Source organism: Sesamum indicum, linkage group LG11, assembly GCF_000512975.1.
Source record: "Sesamum indicum cultivar Zhongzhi No. 13 linkage group LG11, S_indicum_v1.0, whole genome shotgun sequence".
Classification (NCBI taxonomy): Eukaryota; Viridiplantae; Streptophyta; class Magnoliopsida; order Lamiales; family Pedaliaceae; genus Sesamum; species Sesamum indicum.
The window spans coordinates 13,730,776-13,748,584 of record NC_026155.1 but is presented as its reverse complement, the minus strand read 5'-3'; the positions used below and the strand labels follow the sequence as shown (position 1 = coordinate 13,748,584).

General features: G+C 38.5%; 4 protein-coding genes across 5 annotated transcripts; 2 read left to right on the top strand and 2 right to left on the bottom strand.

Moving 5' to 3' along the window:
* On the top strand, nt 834-2,874 carry LOC105174397 (exocyst complex component EXO70A1-like). The gene has a single exon (XM_011096492.2). The coding sequence runs from the start codon at nt 957-959 to the stop codon at nt 2,769-2,771; it is 1,815 nt and encodes a 604-aa protein (XP_011094794.1). The 5' UTR covers nt 834-956; the 3' UTR covers nt 2,772-2,874.
* On the bottom strand, nt 4,620-6,939 carry LOC105174396 (probable pectate lyase 4). Of its 2 annotated transcripts, none has more exons than XM_011096490.2 (5): nt 6,580-6,939; nt 5,713-6,064; nt 5,423-5,633; nt 5,285-5,326; nt 4,620-5,113 (listed from the first exon to the last, which is right to left on the bottom strand). In XM_011096490.2, exons 1-5 carry the CDS (start codon nt 6,824-6,826, stop codon nt 4,880-4,882), a joined length of 1,086 nt encoding a protein of 361 aa, XP_011094792.1. In that variant the 5' UTR covers nt 6,827-6,939; the 3' UTR covers nt 4,620-4,879. The 2 variants fall into 2 exon arrangements, with proteins under 2 accessions (XP_011094792.1, XP_011094791.1); XM_011096489.2 differs by having other exon boundaries at nt 5,258-5,326; nt 6,580-6,937.
* On the top strand, nt 7,801-11,329 carry LOC105174395 (ankyrin repeat-containing protein ITN1). The gene is made up of 4 exons (XM_011096488.2): nt 7,801-8,174; nt 8,496-9,056; nt 9,306-9,715; nt 10,144-11,329. Exons 1-4 carry the CDS (start codon nt 8,141-8,143, stop codon nt 10,966-10,968), a joined length of 1,830 nt encoding a protein of 609 aa, XP_011094790.1. The 5' UTR covers nt 7,801-8,140; the 3' UTR covers nt 10,969-11,329.
* LOC105174393 (probable membrane-associated kinase regulator 4) lies at nt 14,718-16,258 on the bottom strand. The gene has a single exon (XM_011096487.2). It carries the CDS (start codon nt 16,116-16,118, stop codon nt 15,033-15,035), a length of 1,086 nt encoding a protein of 361 aa, XP_011094789.1. The 5' UTR covers nt 16,119-16,258; the 3' UTR covers nt 14,718-15,032.

Below are 17,809 nucleotides of genomic sequence, written 5' to 3'. Positions count from 1 at the left end.
TTCACATATTTATATATTTCTTAATTTTTTAATGAGATATTGCTCGAGTGATAAAGTTGGGGCATTACAGCTAAAAGGTTGTGAGTTCGGATTTTACGAATTTGCATGTAGACATTTTATAACAGTTTATTGTTTTTTGTATCATTTGAATGTATTTGTTGATTTGAATTATTGATATATTAATCAATATTTGAATTTAAATATATTGAATGATGTAATGAATAAAAAAAATTCAACCCAAATTATTGCATGATTTGAGTTTTGTAAAGTGGAATAAAACTAAAAAAATTAATTAATACACAAGTAAGGAGTTAATTAAAACATACATGTTGATAGCATAACCATCTTAACTATATCACTATCTTGTAGTACTTTAAAACAAAAAAGAAACGAACATTGCATCTTTTTGGGCAAAGATGTCGTAAATACAAACAGATAATGTTCCTGATTGACTTGTGTTTCTAGAAATTATTGAAATGTGCCCAATTTTATCATTAAAGTATAAAATAGAGAAAACAAGAAAGAGTCAATATACAGATAGCCTAGTCTAGTGTCAATTAGATTTATGGATCTCTTATCATATTTTAATATTAATATTGATATCATTATACCAATAAGTGGTTTGTAAAATGTATATATATATATATAATTAAATTAATAAAATTATATATAATACATGCATGAATGCATTATTATTTATATTATTATTATTATTATTATTACTACTACTTAGTGCTGAGTCGTGCGTCAATACAGATGCGTCCTTTTCTTCTCCTTTAAAACCGAAAAATCAAGACATGTTCTAAAAAGTCCCATCCAAACAAGTCTTTATTACACACTTTAAAGGTCCGGCCTCCTGCATGCACCCCTCTCTCTCTTTATATACAACCCCCCACTCTGATTTTGTTTGAAAATCCCAACCAAATATCCTCTAAACTTCCCTCCCCACAGAGATAATGCCCAGAAAAGGGGTGACAAGTTTTTGCTTTTCCCCGAAACCGTCTTCCTCTACCCATTCTCTTCCACGTTTCGCGTTTTCGCCGTCTCAGCCCAGCTTATCTGAGACGGTGATGGATCGGACTCTTGCTACGGTTGAGTCCACAATCATGAAATGGGATCCTCAAACCACAACCGTCGGCCGAATCACTTCTCTCTTCCACCACAACCGGAGAGAGGCCAGGGACTTCATTCAAGCCGTCAACAGGTTGCAGAAGGCTATGCATTTGCTGCTTACGGATAACTCCACCTCTTGTAAATTAGCCCGCGCCAAAAGTTTGATGCAAATCGCTATGAAAAGACTCGAGAAAGAGTTCTACCAGATTCTGTCCATGAACCGGGCCCAGCTCGATCCGGAATCGGTCTCCACTCGGTCGTTGCGCACCTCCAGTACATCCGACTTCGAGGAGGAGGATGACGATTGCGTCAGAGTAGGGAACGAGATGATTTCTGAAATTGAGGACGCTTCAACTCTTGCAATGGAGGATTTGAGATTGATCGCTGAATGCATGGTTTCTTCTGGTCACGCCAAAGAATGTACGCAAGTATACAAAATCATTCGGAAATCGATTGTTGACGAAGGCATTTACAGGCTTGGAGTGGAGAAATATACCTCTTCGCAGATTCATAAGATGGATTGGCAAGCTCTGGAGTTGAGAATTCAGAGTTGGCGTAATGCCGTGAGAATTGCAGTGAAGACTCTCTTCAATGGAGAGAGAATTCTCTGCGATCACGTCTTCGCGAGTTCCGATTCGAACAGAGAGTCGTGCTTTACGGAAATAACGAAAGAAGGAGCCATGATTCTGTTTGGCTTTCCCGAAAACGTGGCCAAAAACAGCAAAAGATCGGCGGACAAAGTTTTCCGACTACTAGACATGTACACCGGGATCTCCGATCACTGGCTGGAGATTGACTCCATTTTCTCCTTCCAGTCAACGATCACCATCAAATCGCAGGCGCTGACTTCGCTCATCAAGCTCGGGGCGTTCGTAAAAGCTGCATTAAATGACTTCGAATCGGCTGTTCTGAAAGATTCCACGAAATCGCCGGTCCTCGGCGGCGGAATTCATCATCTGACAACCGAGGTGATGACTTATCTCTCAATTCTTGCCGATTACAGCAACATTTTGTCAGACATCTTAGCCGATTCCCCTCCACCTGCGAAGCACTCATTCCCGTACTCTTACTTCGGGTTTCCAGATTCCGATGAATCTCCAGCGCCGCCTGTTTCCCTCAAAATGGCGTGGCTGATATTGGCTCTCCTCTGCAAACTCGACGCAAAAGCCAAATGCTACAACGATGTGTCTCTAAGTTACCTTTTCCTCGCCAACAATCTCCAATACGTCGTCGCCAAGGTTCGGGCCTCAAATCTGGAATATCTCCTGGGCGATGAATGGCTCACGAAGCACGAATCTACGGTCAAACAGTTCGCGGCAAACTACGAACGACATGGATGGGGCGACGTCATCGACTCTATTCCTTCTAATCTCACGGCTGCAGATACCCCAGAAAAGATCAAGGAAACCTTCAAGAAATTTAATACGTCATTCAACCAGGCGTACAAAAAGCAGTCTCTGTGCGTCGTACCACATAGAAAGCTCCGAGATGATATAAAGGCTTCTATCGCAAGAAAGATAGAACCATTATATCGCGAATTTTATAGTTCACACCGTCTAAGGATGCAAAGAGCGAGAAATTCGGTATCTGTTGTCAGATTTGCCCCTGAGGATGTGGGACATCATATCTCAGTTATGTTTTTCGGAACTGAGGAGTGAGGGGGTGATTCGTCATTTCAATTGTCCCCGCCCCGCTCATACTCTCATTGGACTAGCGTAGAACAAGACATACGTGCAAATGTATTCATTTTAAGAATGTATTATTTCCAACTTCCTTCTAATATTTGGCAAATCATACAACATTCAACATTGATGTTGATAGAGGAACTAGTTATATATTAAGGAAAAGGTCAAAAATGCCCTTATTAGGGTAAAAATATCAAAGGAACACAGGATCCGTGCACATATAGTCGGGTCGGGTCGGGTCGTGATACCCGACTGATGCGTTTTATCATACCGCCATATGATCTATGATAATAAAGCTTTTAGGATGACGCCACGTGACCCATTTAGTATAGTATATTTGGGCATATACATATTCCCATTTTAGAGCATTTATAGTATGACTCATTTATTACCTGAAATCATAAATTTCGTACTCGAACTGACTTGAGCATCATAGGATCTTAGTCGAGAACGAACTCGAATAGCCTAATGTTTTTGTTTCTTCTCAAGGTCCATTTCGATATCTGGGAGAAGTATTATAACCTCGGGACCTACATAAGGCAGATCGCATATTTCGACCCAAATCAAATGTGTATAAATCTTGTATACCTTAAATACCTGTAATATAATTGTTTTAAATTCAAATTTTTAGCGTGATTCTATAAAGTCATATAATACCGTATTCTTGGCTCAAAACTATAAATACCTTCTCATAATTGACATACAGGAAAATTAGATTAAGAATCCTTGGTCGTTTAATTTTTCTAATTTGATCGTATGGCCACTCTCACCAACCGTAACCTAAGTTATAATTTTAGGGAAGCAAGAAATCTTCCTTCCAAGTCCGGCAAGAAGTTGCAAATGGTACGGAAAATTCTTACGAAATTAAGTTCGATCGAACCAAATCAATTACAAAATAATTATGTTATATTTATTATATAATTGATCACTGTACTATAATTGTATGTCAATCACACAATAAATATATTATACAACTTATAATATAATTAATTCAAATTCCAACAAACAGTTTGAATTTACAATTTCTCCATATGGGACTTAGTTTTGTCCTCAAAGTAATTGCTTGGTTGAGGGTCAGGAAAGCGCACCTTTCACTAACTAAATGAAAGGGATTTTCCTCTTTTATAGTTTTCAAGAGGTGGGAAAAGAAAAGAAAAAAAAAAAAAGAAAGACAGAAATGAGATGGCGTGCTAAGACGTCAGAATCAAGTGTAAAACCACTCAATCTAAGGTTTGAAAAATAAGGCCAGAGGTTGCTGTCTCTTGACCTGGACTTCTGCTGTCCTGGGTTTAAATTTGCAAGTCACGAACGTTGGGAAAGACCTGCGGGGATCGCTTTTGACCATATCCAACTCATTCTTCTTCCCCTTCCTTTGGAGTTGCCATTCAACTTCCAACTCTTGTTTTACCACTCAGATACAAGAATATTTCACTTCCAACAATTTTGAGGAACCATCCCCAAAATTATACTTGTCTGGTAGTACAACACATACACCTTGTATTTCATGTATTCAGTAGATGAATAATTGATACTAAAAATTCTTATTCAGATCAGTCTCAACCATCAATAACTGAATTGTTGTGATACATTCAATATGTAATTCGATTTCCTAATTAGTTACTTGAAAAAAGAGTGTCGGGATAATAAATTGCATCTGAAAATAAAAAGTGGAAAAAATCTGGTTCTACTCCAAATGGAATGTGAAACAGAAAATCCAATCCGGACAAAGTCATTGGCTGATTTGGTTTCATCTTTTTGGACAACTCTTTTTCCAAACTCATCGATTCACTTAATTATAGCAATTAGAAAGTAATAGTAAACTCTAGCTATTCACTTTTACTTCACAGGTGAAAAGCTCACAACATGAAAAATAAGCACAAGGAAAATCCCAAGTATAGTGTTCACATTAGCTTATAAATGTCTACCAGTCTCATTCACAAGCTCCTCAAGAATGAGGAAAAAAGGATGCAACCGAGAGCAAGACCGACGCATTTCGACTGGTACGTTTCCGGAAAGCACCGAATGCATACCGCGTGTTCATGTATACTTTTTTTGAAGTTCTGTACACACAATAAACAGAACTAAGGAGTTGGGAGATCAGCAGGTCGTTGGATATCTTGCCATCCTGTGCAGTGTTGAAGAAAATGTTTCAGATCATCGGTTGGTGCTTCTACTGTCCACGTCTCGTAGTATTCGCTTGGATGGAACACGCAAGACTCTCTCAGGAGGGGCGATAAGCCTGGTTGAGTTTCACCGACAAATAGATCACCTTCGGATTTAATACAGCCAGTACATTCCTCAGCCTTGTCGGCTGCCTACAGAGCATATATCAGAGGATTCTATCATTGGCATATGGACTTGGATGTTTGTCTATATTCAAATGTCATTCAAATTAAAGAAACACATACTCTATGAGGTTTAAGATTGATTCTACTACTATAAACAAGTACATACTGTACCTTTTCTGTATAGTATTTAAAGGCTACCTTCTTTTGTCCAGCTTCATATATGTTACACTGCGAGTATACCTATACATGAAGAAGAAAAGAGATCGATGTTAGCAAGTAAACAAGCAACATACTGCAGAAAATATTCTCAATCACAGAAAACGATCATACACTCACCTGAGAGTCTACACTTGCACAAACAGCATAAATTCCCCAATTTCTAGTGTAATTATTGTACAAGTGCACTTTCCCAAATCTAACACGCGGATGCCGCTGTCGAGTCCCGTCAAAGAAACAATGGTGAATGGTGACGCGGATGCATCTGTCACCTATGCTGGAAGGATCACCACCAATAAGTATGGTTTTGTTATGATTTGCAAAGTGGCACCTACATGCAACAACAAAAAGGTCAGGGCAACTAAAACGACAAGAAATAATCAAATTTCGGACAAGAAGTCGTGGCAAACCGAGAAACAGTAATATCTGTGCTCTCCCGGGTGATATCTATCAGTCCATCACTATAATCACTGAGGCAGCATCGATCTATCCAGATGTGCTTCGAATTTGGTTTTACTTGAATTGCATCTAAGTCCTGTCCCCTGCCCCCTTCAAATACTAGATTGCAGATAATTACGTGTTCGCACTCCTTCAACCGCAAACCTTTCCCAGTGATCTTAATCCTTTGACCACGCCCATCAATGGTCTTATAAGACGATACACTCAAATGAGATGAGAGTTCAATGGTGCCTGAAATTTCAAATATGATCCATAGAGGTTCCTTTTGCCGGCAGCCGTAACGTAGTGAACCTGGCCCATCATCTAGAAATGCATACAGGAGGTTAACAAATTGCACCTGGTATTAGAATAGAGAACATTTGTAATCAAGAACCTAGATTAAATTTTAGACTAGAACATACTTATTAAGACAGCACAGGCATTCTATATCTAACACTTGGATTACTTTTTTCAGCAGAACAAAACATCAATTGTCTAAACAAGAATCCGGATGAACATGAAAGAAATATAAGAAAGCATACAATCCCCACCACAGAATACAGTGACAAGTAATAGTTGCAATGAAAGCATTAGCAAAAAATCTCATCTTTAAGGTGAAATTCTCGAGAAATGTTTCATTTATAAGCTATGACTGAACCCTTTTGTCAATATCTCTTAAAGTCCAAGAACTGTGATGCATTCTCATCTCATCAAACATTCTTCCTTCATTTCAGTTATACTTATACATGAATATCCTGGTTTGTAAGAGACAACTACTTTTGCATCAAACACAACAAAAACAAACGAAAAATCAAAACAAAGCAACATTCTTTTCTCACCAGCTAAGGTGGTAACACAGTAAACAGCGCCATGTAAACCGCCAATGGCAAGACGGCCGAAGCCCTCAGCTTTCCCAGCCAGACCCCGCAGGCTGGAATCCACGTCGCAATACGGCAAACACAACCCCATGTTGGAATTCTCAATTTTTGGTACCGAATTCTCAAAATGCGATCCGTATTTATAAGGGGGAGGAGGATCATGATTCTGGTGGCCGGATTTCCAGACACGTCCACAGCAATTTCCCATATAAACCTCTGCGGAACAGTTTGCGATAGGGTTGCAAACTAAACTGTTCTTGCATTAAATGACGATCAGTTGAAGCCACCACATCTTTCCTCCCCTTGTAAATGTCCTTTGACTTCATTAAGCAACACACAGTTACAGATAAAATTAACAGTTGCATGTTTCCTTTTTTTATATTTTCCCTCTGTTGTAATAATGCAATGATGAACTCGTTTGTGGTCACCAACCAACCTAATCTTCTTTCTTCCTTGTTGTTATGGGCTTCTACCTCAGCCCAGTACCAATACCTTTATACATAGATGGACTGATCAGTAGTGGGCTGGAATGACAGGCCCAATTGGACTTAGCTATTTCTTTTCTTTGTATGTTTTGGGCTTGCGCTCAAGGCCCAATTTGAATTTATTTTGGGGTTTTATTCTTAATCCATATTGTTTACTTTATGATAATAGTAAAAACATGACAAAATTATATTTTTAGTTTTATAAAATAAAAAAATTAATATTTTTAATTTTCTAATTTATGGGACGTCCAAAATTGGACAAAGGGACACATCTCGTCCTTTACTTTATGAGATTTTCACAATAATTTTCAAATTAAGAAAAACTCAATACATGGATACGTTATTTTACAGAATTTATCGAACTAAATATATTGAATTTTCCCAATTGAGATAATTTCAAAATTTTTGTAAAGTTGCTGTCGAATTTTTTTAATTTTAAGATTTTGACAAAAATAGAGAACAAAAAGTATAAAATGAAAGTGTAATGTCATGATGAAAACAAAAAAGGAGAAGTGAAGTTACAGTTTTTGGTCCTTTTTGGCAGCATAGGAATGCCAAGTTAAGTTGTAAGGAGAAAGGAGGAGGGAAAAAGAAGTAAAGAAGTTTGCACAAAATGATGGTCATTAGTCAGTTGTCCTTTTCCTTACATTGCATATTGTCCGCCGCATTTCTTACAGGGTATCTTTCCTTGTGTTTTATTTTAAATGAAATGAAATTAAAATAGTATTGAGAAAATTAATTAATAAAATAATATTAGTGTGACATCAATTATTATTTGTTAGTATGACTTCAATTTAAAAAAATATTGCTACAAATTGGACGCGCTGCGACATGGTAGGCCCGGCGGCGTCAACCTCCTATTCCCCACCCGCCCTCCTCCTCAATTCCGCTTTCCACCGCCGCCAACTCCGCCGTTTGACCTGCCGCTGACTTGCCCCTGCAGCCGTGAACATAATAATCTGATAAACGAGAACGAATTAAGGTTTAATTAGCGGAAAAAAGACGACGTTTTTTCTTTTTGTTTTTTGTTCCCCATAATGGCTTCCATCAAGGGACAGGGACAAGGACAAGGTACGTACTCTGATCACTGATGTGATGATAAATTGTGGTGAATTTCGTAATGAAAATCAGCTGGCTTAGATTCTACGAGAATGAATTGCTGGAAATTGTATACAAATTGATCGGAATCTGGAAGAGTTTTTATGTTTCTGTTCTGACTTTTGACGCTTCAATTCCCTCATTCAACAAAATTTAGATTTGAAATGTGGAGTCTTCCGATTCTTTATCTGTTCTTTGTCGTGATTTTTCCAATTAAAATGAAAATTAAGCGAGAAAGGAACGTAGTTTCTTTGTTATGTTTCGAGTTACGATGACGATCATTCTGTTGAACAGGCGAGAGGGGTGTGCAAATGAGGTTAGACTTCGAGCGCCCCTCGCCGTCACCAAAACCTTCGCCTCTGCCTTCGCCTCGAACGCCAAGGATGATAGTATCCAACTCCAACAAATCATTAGGCATTTCGAATTCCGGGAAGGCCTTGGTGGTTTCAAACTCCGGTAAAGCTTTAGTAGTTTCGAACTCCGGCAAAAGAATGGACCAAGCAGGAAAAAAGAAGTATGTGAAGCAGGTCACAGGCCGCCACAATGACACGGAGCTCCATTTAGCAGCGCAGAAGGGTGATGTGGCAACAGTGAGACAGATATTGTCGGAAATTGATGAGCAAATGCTTAAGACGTTGAGCGGAGCTGAGTTTGATGCTGAGGTGGCAGAGATCAGGGCCGTTATAGTGAATGAGGTCAATGAATTGGGGGAGACAGCACTATTTACAGCTGCAGAGAAGGGGTACATTGATGTGGTGAAGGAGTTGTTGCCTTTTACAACGAAAGAAGGGATTAGGTTGAAGAATAGGTCGGGTTTTGATCCGTTGCACATTGCTGCCAATCAAGGTCATCATGGTAATTGAACTCTTTCTCCACTTAGTTGTGAATTAGATTGTTTGAATAGACTGATTGTTTTTGTATTGGGTGATCACACAATGTGGATTTCCTAGGAAAATGATGATCTTTATGCCAGAAAACTACCGGATAGAATTCCCCAATAATTGCATAATTGTGTGTATATCATCCTTCCTTTGGTGCTCAGTAGTATGCAGACTTTTTCTTTCATGGTACATAGTAACTCTCTCTTTGTGTTGTACTTTGCAGATGTTGTCCGGCTGCTGCTAGAGCATGATCCTCAGCTAACCAAAACAGTTGCTCAGTTAAATGCAACTCCTCTCATCTCAGCAGCAACAAAAGGGCATCTGGCAGTTGTCAATGAATTGCTTTTGAAGGATCCCAGCTTGCTTGAGATTACAAGATCCAATGGTAAAAATGCGTTACATTTTTCTGCCCGCCAAGGCCATGCAGATATTGTCAAGGCATTGCTCGCGAAGGACCCTCAACTGGCCAGAAGGACTGATAAGAAAGGACAAACTGCACTGCACATGGCTGTTAAAGGTGTTAGTGGTGCTGTTGTTAGGTTGCTTCTGCAGGCAGATGCAGCCATTGTGATGCTCCCAGACAAATTTGGTAACACTGCGTTACATACAGCCGTCAGGAAAAAGCGCGCTGAGGTAATTCCTACCTTTATTCCTGCGCATGACCTTTTGATTTAATTCTATTAAGTCCATCTATCACCGTTTGTTCCTAATCTTCATGTTGAATGTTACATTTGATCTAAATGCGCTTCATGTTTCCAGGCTTCAGTTGATCCTCAAGTGAGCATGTTAGAAAATTTAGATATTAGGAAAGCTAATGCTATTATGAATGATCTTTAACATTTATAGTGCACCAAGCAGCTTTTAGTTTTTATGTTTTCCTCATCACTCGTATTATGCAATTGGCATCAGCTACATATTGATCTTTTGGGTCCCAAAAGAATTTAAGCAGTTCAATGTTTTGCATCACCATTACAGGTCTCAGCTTGTTCTTGGTATCATTAGAGCAAGGAAATTGTTTTAAATTTGCAATTCAATGACTGGAGTCTTTGGGGTGATTGCAGATTGTGCAGGAGCTCTTACTGCTCCGGGATACAAATGTCAATGCATTGTCAAGAGACCACAAAACAGCTCTTGACATAGCTGAAGGGCTCCCTCCATCTGCAGAAACTCTGGAAATAAAAGAATATTTGATTCGTTGTGGTGCTATCAGAGCCAATGAACTGAACCAGCCTCGGGATGAGCTTCGGAAAACTGTCTCAGAAATTAAGAAAGATGTACATTTTCAGCTTGAACAAGCTCGTAAAACAAACAAAAATGTTAATGGTATAGCAAAGGAGCTTAGAAAGCTCCACAGAGAAGGGATAAACAATGCGACTAATTCAGTCACTGTGGTGGCTGTCCTCTTCGCTACAGTTGCTTTTGCTGCCATATTCACTGTTCCTGGAGGTGATGATCAGAGTGGAGCGGCGGTGGTTGCAAGCAGCACATCTTTCAAGGTCTTCTTCATCTCTAATGCTGTTGCACTTTTCACGTCCTTGGCTGTTGTTGTTGTACAAATTACAGTGGTCAGAGGTGAAATAAAATCTGAGAGACGGGTTGTGGAGGTGATCAATAAGTTGATGTGGTTGGCTTCTGTTTGCACCACAGTGGCTTTCATCGCTTCAGCTTACATAGTTGTGGGGCGGCATAATAGATGGGCTGCAGTTCTTGTCACTGTAATAGGGGGAGTTACAATGGCTGGGGTTCTAAGTGCTATGACTTATTATGTTGTGAAGTCCAGAAGGATACGGAAAGTGAGGAAGAAAGAGAAGTCTTCAAGGAGTGGAACAAACTCATGGCATCACTCAGACACCGATTCAGAAGTAAACCCAATATATGCTATTTGATACGAGGAATGGATTTGACTGAATTTTTTCTATTTAACATGGATTTCTTATGTTATAAAACACAAGATGAAGAAAGGAGAGCAATGTGATGCAACAAGAGAAAGAGATTAATCCACACGTATGCGCATATAGATTTTTTTTGAGGTCTGTGAACTTTAATTAGGCTCTTGGAACTGAATATTTGGTGGGTTAAGGATGAATTTGAGACAAGAGAAGAGACTAATCATGATTCTGGTCGTCTTAGGATCGAAAGAGGTTATTGCGTCCTCAAAGTAACAAAGCAGAGGATAACTTCTGGCTCATCATTTGATTGATTGGGAATTGTAACATAACAATGTTTGTTTAACACAGTCATACCAGTTTGCTCCCCGCATAGTTGCTGTTTTTTCAATTTTCTTTCTTTTACCCCCTTTTCGTGATCTTTTTCCCCATTGTACTTCAATGTAATGATTTTGCAATTTAGGTTCAAATTTCATAGTTGAATGGAGCCTTATTTCTAACCTTTTTGTTTCTGTAAGTATCCAAATGAACATATTAAACGAAGCTTGAAAACCCCAACAGAGATGGAGATATAATTGAATACAAGTTTTTGTTTTCTGTTTCATCAAATCCTGACTTTTGTTCTCACGTTTCTTTTTCTTTTTTTCTTTTTCCAGTTTGAATATGTATCTGCCACCAGAAATGAAGATGAGATGTAATACAAGTTTCCGTTTTCTACTTCCATTACATCTGAATTTTGTTCTCATTTTTTTTTTCTTTGTGGTTCACTTCGAGTATATATAGGCAGCGAGAGGAGCATCATTCTCCTCCTATCTATCATGAATGTCGGTAAACCAGATTGTTGGCATTCTTGAGTAGCAAAGCCATCTATAAAATCTATCATAACTAATACATGAACGAGTCTAAATTTTTCCTTTGGACGAGTATTATTGTATTACTTTTTAACTCAGTTCATGCAGACTTGTCTCTATCAGTACTTCATTATTAGTTTAGGATCATTAGAAAGTGCAATGAACGCACCTCGGCTTTCTAGTATAGGATCATTAGAAAGTGCATTGAACTACCTAGGCTTTTTCAGGAACTAAGCCGTATGAATACTGAGTTTTCGCTTTCAAGCATTTCTGCAAATTCATTGAACAAATTGCTGTGTTTGTTCTTCTAACATGGGTACCTGGACCATGGCCCAGATGCAAACAAAGTGTATCAACCAACAAGAGTGTCGATCCAAAGGCGCCAAAACAAAACTGTGGAGTAATGCTTAGATGGTCCTGAAATCAGAGCCACTGTGCTATTTGGAAAACATCAACCCTTGTCCTCCATCTTGGATGTTCTTCCTTTAGCAATTAGCAAACTGCACGTCATAGGAAGACTTTTCTGTGTGCATGTGTTTGTGTGTGTGAAAATTCTACTTTTCTAAGGATAACATTTTCACAGGATTGGATTTGTGAGCCTGTTGTTATCGTTACCTCCAATCCCACTAAGTGCAACCTCTGGGGCTCTAAAGTGGTCAAAATTGATATCCAAATGTCCGCAGAGACATTCTTGGGCTTATTGTTATATGTAGATTGCTTTTATCATTCACAAACAATCCTAGGATGTTGAAATAATGATTCACACACCTCATTCCATCGATACTGTGATATTATCCGTTTGGTGTCCAGGAAATCGTTTTTTCTTTAGTTTACTGAACTGAAATTTTAGGGAGACAGAATGTAGAATGGCCTTAGAAAAAGAGAGGTTTAGTTCTTCTCAATTGTTTCAATCAATTTCTTGTATAGATACTGTGGGAATGTCATAGGATTAGGAGCACTTTGTAGCGAAAAACTCAATAGCAAAGCATCAGCAAGAAATTGAAGCTAGCTGGTTCCTTGTATTTTTTCCTTAAATAAGGAAATATCCACAGACCTCTCCAGAGAACTGGTCCTATATATTGCCAGTGTGTCCATGTATTTTTGGATAGACATACATGTGCAAACTGTTCTTGCAGTATACTCAAAGCTTGTAAGTTTGAATACTGGCCAATATTCCAATCAATGAGTGGACATGACCAAAGGCATGTTTGGTAAACAACTTCATATTTGGTCTTTTTAAGCCTAACTTTAAACACCATTTGTGTAGAAACTAAGCTTTTGGCTCATAGATTTCGGGGCGAAGATTGAGTGAGTAACCTGATTGTGAATTGCAAAATCAGAAGACTTTCTCTTTATCTTTTCAATGTTAAAATAAAAGGGAAAAGAGAGATATTGGAAGTACTTGAGGCCAATAATGTTGATTTAACAGTGTTAACAACTCGATTGGCACTTTTCGATTATCGTCTAGTTTTCAACAGATGAAGAGAACGGATATTTTGTTGATACAACGTTGGATGCTTGATATGCATGAAGAGAAATAATTGTGCATTATTGATTTAGAAGGGCTCTATAATGTCTACTTACTGATTGATATTTTCATAGTCTCGTGATGCCAATTATCAGATGACCAATTCATTAGGACAACGATTGGTGTATAGCAGGAACTAAGAAAGCATGTGAGGTCATTTGTTTGCATATCAAAGTTCTTCATTCAGGCCTCCTCTTTTCTTTTTGTTCCTTTCTTTCGGGTAACCGTACTATTACATTCCGGTAATTGTCCTTTTTTCCTTCGTCATTCATTCGCATCTTCTTGTTTTTCCTTTTTACTGTTGTTGGGACAGGTTTTCAGATGGTAATGATTCACCACCTAATTTAAGAGTTTACACTGTCATAGATCAGTGGAAGATTTTAACCTGGTGGAATATGCATCGGCATTCTTCTTTCACAACAGATTTCTGTATAAGCTAAACAAAGATGGTGAGATAGAATGTGGTTACAGAACCAATCAGCAAACGCTCGATCCAGCTCTTGAAAAGCTTTTGCAGCTTACTTATGAAGAAGTCTTCATAGCTATGAAGACGTCAAAGTCATAACTGCAGGACTAACTTTATGCTTTTTCTTTATTAAGGTGAAGTATAACATAAAACTTTAGTACTTAAAAACCACTTTTATTTGCTTTACTGCTCTCCTATATCTCTATGAGAGAGAATGTGTGTGTGTGTGTGTGTGTGTGAGAGAGAGAGAGAGAGAGAGAGAGAGAGAGTTCTCCTTTTCACTCTGTTTTGAGCCATCATTTGGATGGCTCATCCAGTTTTTCCATTTCTCATAAAAATATACCATCAAGTTCCCTTTATCAAAATGAAAAGGTTCTGTCATACAAGTAATGGGAAGATTCCCTGAACATCTTTTGCTGCTTTTTGCTTTGACAAAGAGAAAACATATCACATTTTCACTTTGTTGAGGTTTTCATCTGTGAGACATTTATCTCACATCCTAACCAAGTACAAAGAGAAGGGATTCTTGTGATGGTTGGAATTTGCAGCTCAGGCCTGTTAAAATCGATTTTTTTTTTAATTAGTACCGTAGATGCTCCTAAGCTGATAATACTTCTAAACTCTTCAAGTTTGGCAACCACTTGACTGCACAAAAAACCCACAAAAATAATAAGGCGTTCCAAGCAAGCAGAACTAGAAAAGTGGAGTCCACTTGGCTAAAAAAGTTGGCCACATTGGGTGTTTGGAAAGTTGTTTATTTTGTAGTCTTCTGACTTCTTTTCATCTCTGAAAAGGTTGGAGTACTTTTCTTTCCTTTCACCTTATTCTTGGGCCTGTCATAAAGCCAGGATTTCAAATTTAGTACTAAATCAAGATTAAAGCTATAGCTTTGTTTGCAATAAGGTAGTATAAACAAATAGTGCCATATCTTTGAAAGATACAATCTTTTGGAGTACAATTACAGATATTGATGAACAAGAAACTGCCACAACCATCAATTTTATTGAATACAGCATGAACTCTTAAGTTGTTACAGCAAGTCTATACAGAAGCAATCTAGATACTTGTCTAAATTATGTGCAGTATAATCCAAAATCTCAAATGATTGAACATCACAAATATGCTAATTTTTTATTTGTCCAGATTTGGATTTTCTCTTAGATTATGTAATATGGAAACCATCAAATGCTACAAAGACCTGGTCCCTTTTGAATATTCGTCATCTGCAATGAATCCTGGAGGGAGAAAACGAACAAATTCCAGGCTCCCTTGGTGAGTTTCTTGAATCAAGAATCTGCTGGTAAGACTTCTTGCAATGAGCAATGGCTGCCTCAATTGACCCCTCAATCTCAGTGGCACTGCTGCTCCTCCTAAGAAAATGTAGCTCATGAAAACCATTCGAATTAAGCGAAAATGATGATGATGAAGAGGAAGCACCGGATGAAGAATTCGACGAGGATGAAGATAAGCACTTGGTCGGAGAATGTTGTTTAATTGCACTGGAAAATGACCTCCTGCGGACATTGTCCTCTTTATCAATGTTGCTCATTGTAGTACCTACTGTCGTTGGATACGGAGCTCTACCGAAAGGTTTTTCCCTGGAAATCTTGAAGTACTTATTTGAAGCTGAAGCTTCTTCAGGTTTTGGTAAGTTTTGAGCTCCTGCATTACAATTAGCCTTGGCGGAGGACTCGTGGGAGCAATTAGACTTGCTGAATAGAGACTTCAGATAAGCCCTTGAAGCTTTCAGCTTCTGACCAAGAATGGAATGCTTAATCAGCTTCAGCTTCCTGGACCATGACTGTTTTGTGGGGTGATTATTGATGAAGCTGCTTAATTCAGTGGACCATTCAAAGAAATAGTCATCAGGGTTCAGCTCAGAGCTCACCCTGCAAGATTCTGATGGAGAAATGTTGCAAGAATCTGATGGAGTGTTCAAAGTGTTGGTGCAAGGTGCTGTTGAGCAAGTGGGGAATGGCATTGAGTAGTAACACTGATCTTCTTCGAAGGGCTCTTTGGTAATATCAAATGTGGTGGTGGAGCTCTGGAGAAGGAGGTTCTCCACCATTAGCCGCCGTGGGGGAAGGTGGAGAGGGAGGAGTTTGCCTTTGTAGAAGAGCTCATCAGCTGGGAAAGTGGTGGTTTCTTTCTCGCCACAAGTTAGAGACATTTGGAACTCAAATTCTCTGCTTTGTGGAGAAGAGTTTGAGGAGCAACAAAGAGTGGTAGAGGGTGAAGAAGTCAGCTCCATGTCTATGTAGTCTTCTTCATCTGCAAAATCATGTAATGAGAGATTCTTGGCCATTTCATGAAACTGAAACACCAATCTCTCTCAATGTGTGTGTGTGTGTGTGTGTGTGTTTATGGGGAGGTGAGCTTATTGAAGAGTGAAGGAAAGGAAGAAAAGCAGAGCATCCTTTAAAAGGAGGGATGATTCCAAGTCAGAAAAGCATGAAAGTGGTGTAAGAAAATGTCAGGTATATTTTTCCTTTTATAACCTAAATTCTTTAAGCTCTTCCAAATCTTGAAATTAGAACAAAAATGCCAGTTAAAGAAATGGATAAACATAAGCACACAATGTCCATCTCCAACACTGTTTCTGTCTAGTTTCAAACAAAAGAAAACACTGTTTCTGTCTGGTGGATGGCCTCCTCAGAGCGCCATGTCTTAGTGTATTTGGCTGCAAATTCATTACAACTGAACCAAACCATTATCAAGGTTGCAAGAAAACAAACTACTCTAAATGAAAATGGGAATTTTGTGTAAAACCATATTTAGTTACAAGTCTAATCACAAGAAAGATTCCCATAAACTGGAATTCAAATTACTATATAATTTTAGTTTGTGGTGGATCTTAGTGGCTCTGCATAGGCATAATAGGGTGCGGATTTGTGTGTGCAAGACTCCAAAAACATCACTCTTTTTTAATGAAGAAATAAGAAAATTTGAATAGTGGTGGCCTACCCCCTACTCCTACTGCAACATCCACAACTTTCTCTGCCAAAATAACACTTAAATTGGAAAACAGCCCATTCCTCAAAACCTGGTTTTCTGCACCCCCTTCTTACTTATTAATAAATCTTCTCAATGCCAATAAATTTTTAACTTATCCTTACTTGACTTGGTCAAAAACATGTTTTGGCCATCTTTATTACTGTTTTGGAGACATCAAACTACATGGTTTTTTGACATATAACTACCCTTGGGTTCATAATTTTATTGTTGTTCAAGCATAGTTAAATGAAAAAAGAATTATATATACATCCCAAGCTCGAGGCTTTTGTTTGCACATTCTTGTAGCAGTGACTTTCCCTCCCTTGTAATCTATGTTCACTAGGACTTTGCCTCAAGTTTTAGCCCTACCTTTAATTTTACATAGTAACTCATTTGGAAATATAAACTATTAAAGGGAAGATAAAAGGATTTATTTAGAATGAGAAGTAGTGATAAAAGCTTCATTTGATTCTTTCCTTTTTCTTTCTTTTTACTATACAGAGAATAAGTAAAGGGGCCATCGATGACATGTACATCAATCAGATTTACCACATGTCATCTGACAGGCTCAAGAAATTGAAGGAGGATGCTCTGAGCCCTTTTTCTGATGTGGCCCAATTCTAATGGCTTCTTCGTGACATGTAATGCCTGCTTTATTCATTCCACTCTGACTGATCTTATTGTATTGCTCCAAGTCTTAGAACTATGGAGTGGAGAGGGCAAAATTTGACTATCCAACGGATTTGGATGAACCGAGAGCTGCACTGCACTGCACGTCCCGTCCAACACAAATATTCACATTTCTTTTTTCCAACCAAAAGTGGGGAGGTGCTTTTCTGGTGCCAAAGAGCAGCTCCAAGACAGCCTTTCCAACAATGCTACACTTCAAAAGGCAAGAAAGGCTGTAATGTGATATGTAAATTTAGCGATGAAACACATGTAATTCAATCGAGAGAGAGTTGATTTCTGAGTAATATATACTTCATTCACTCTACTGTCAGA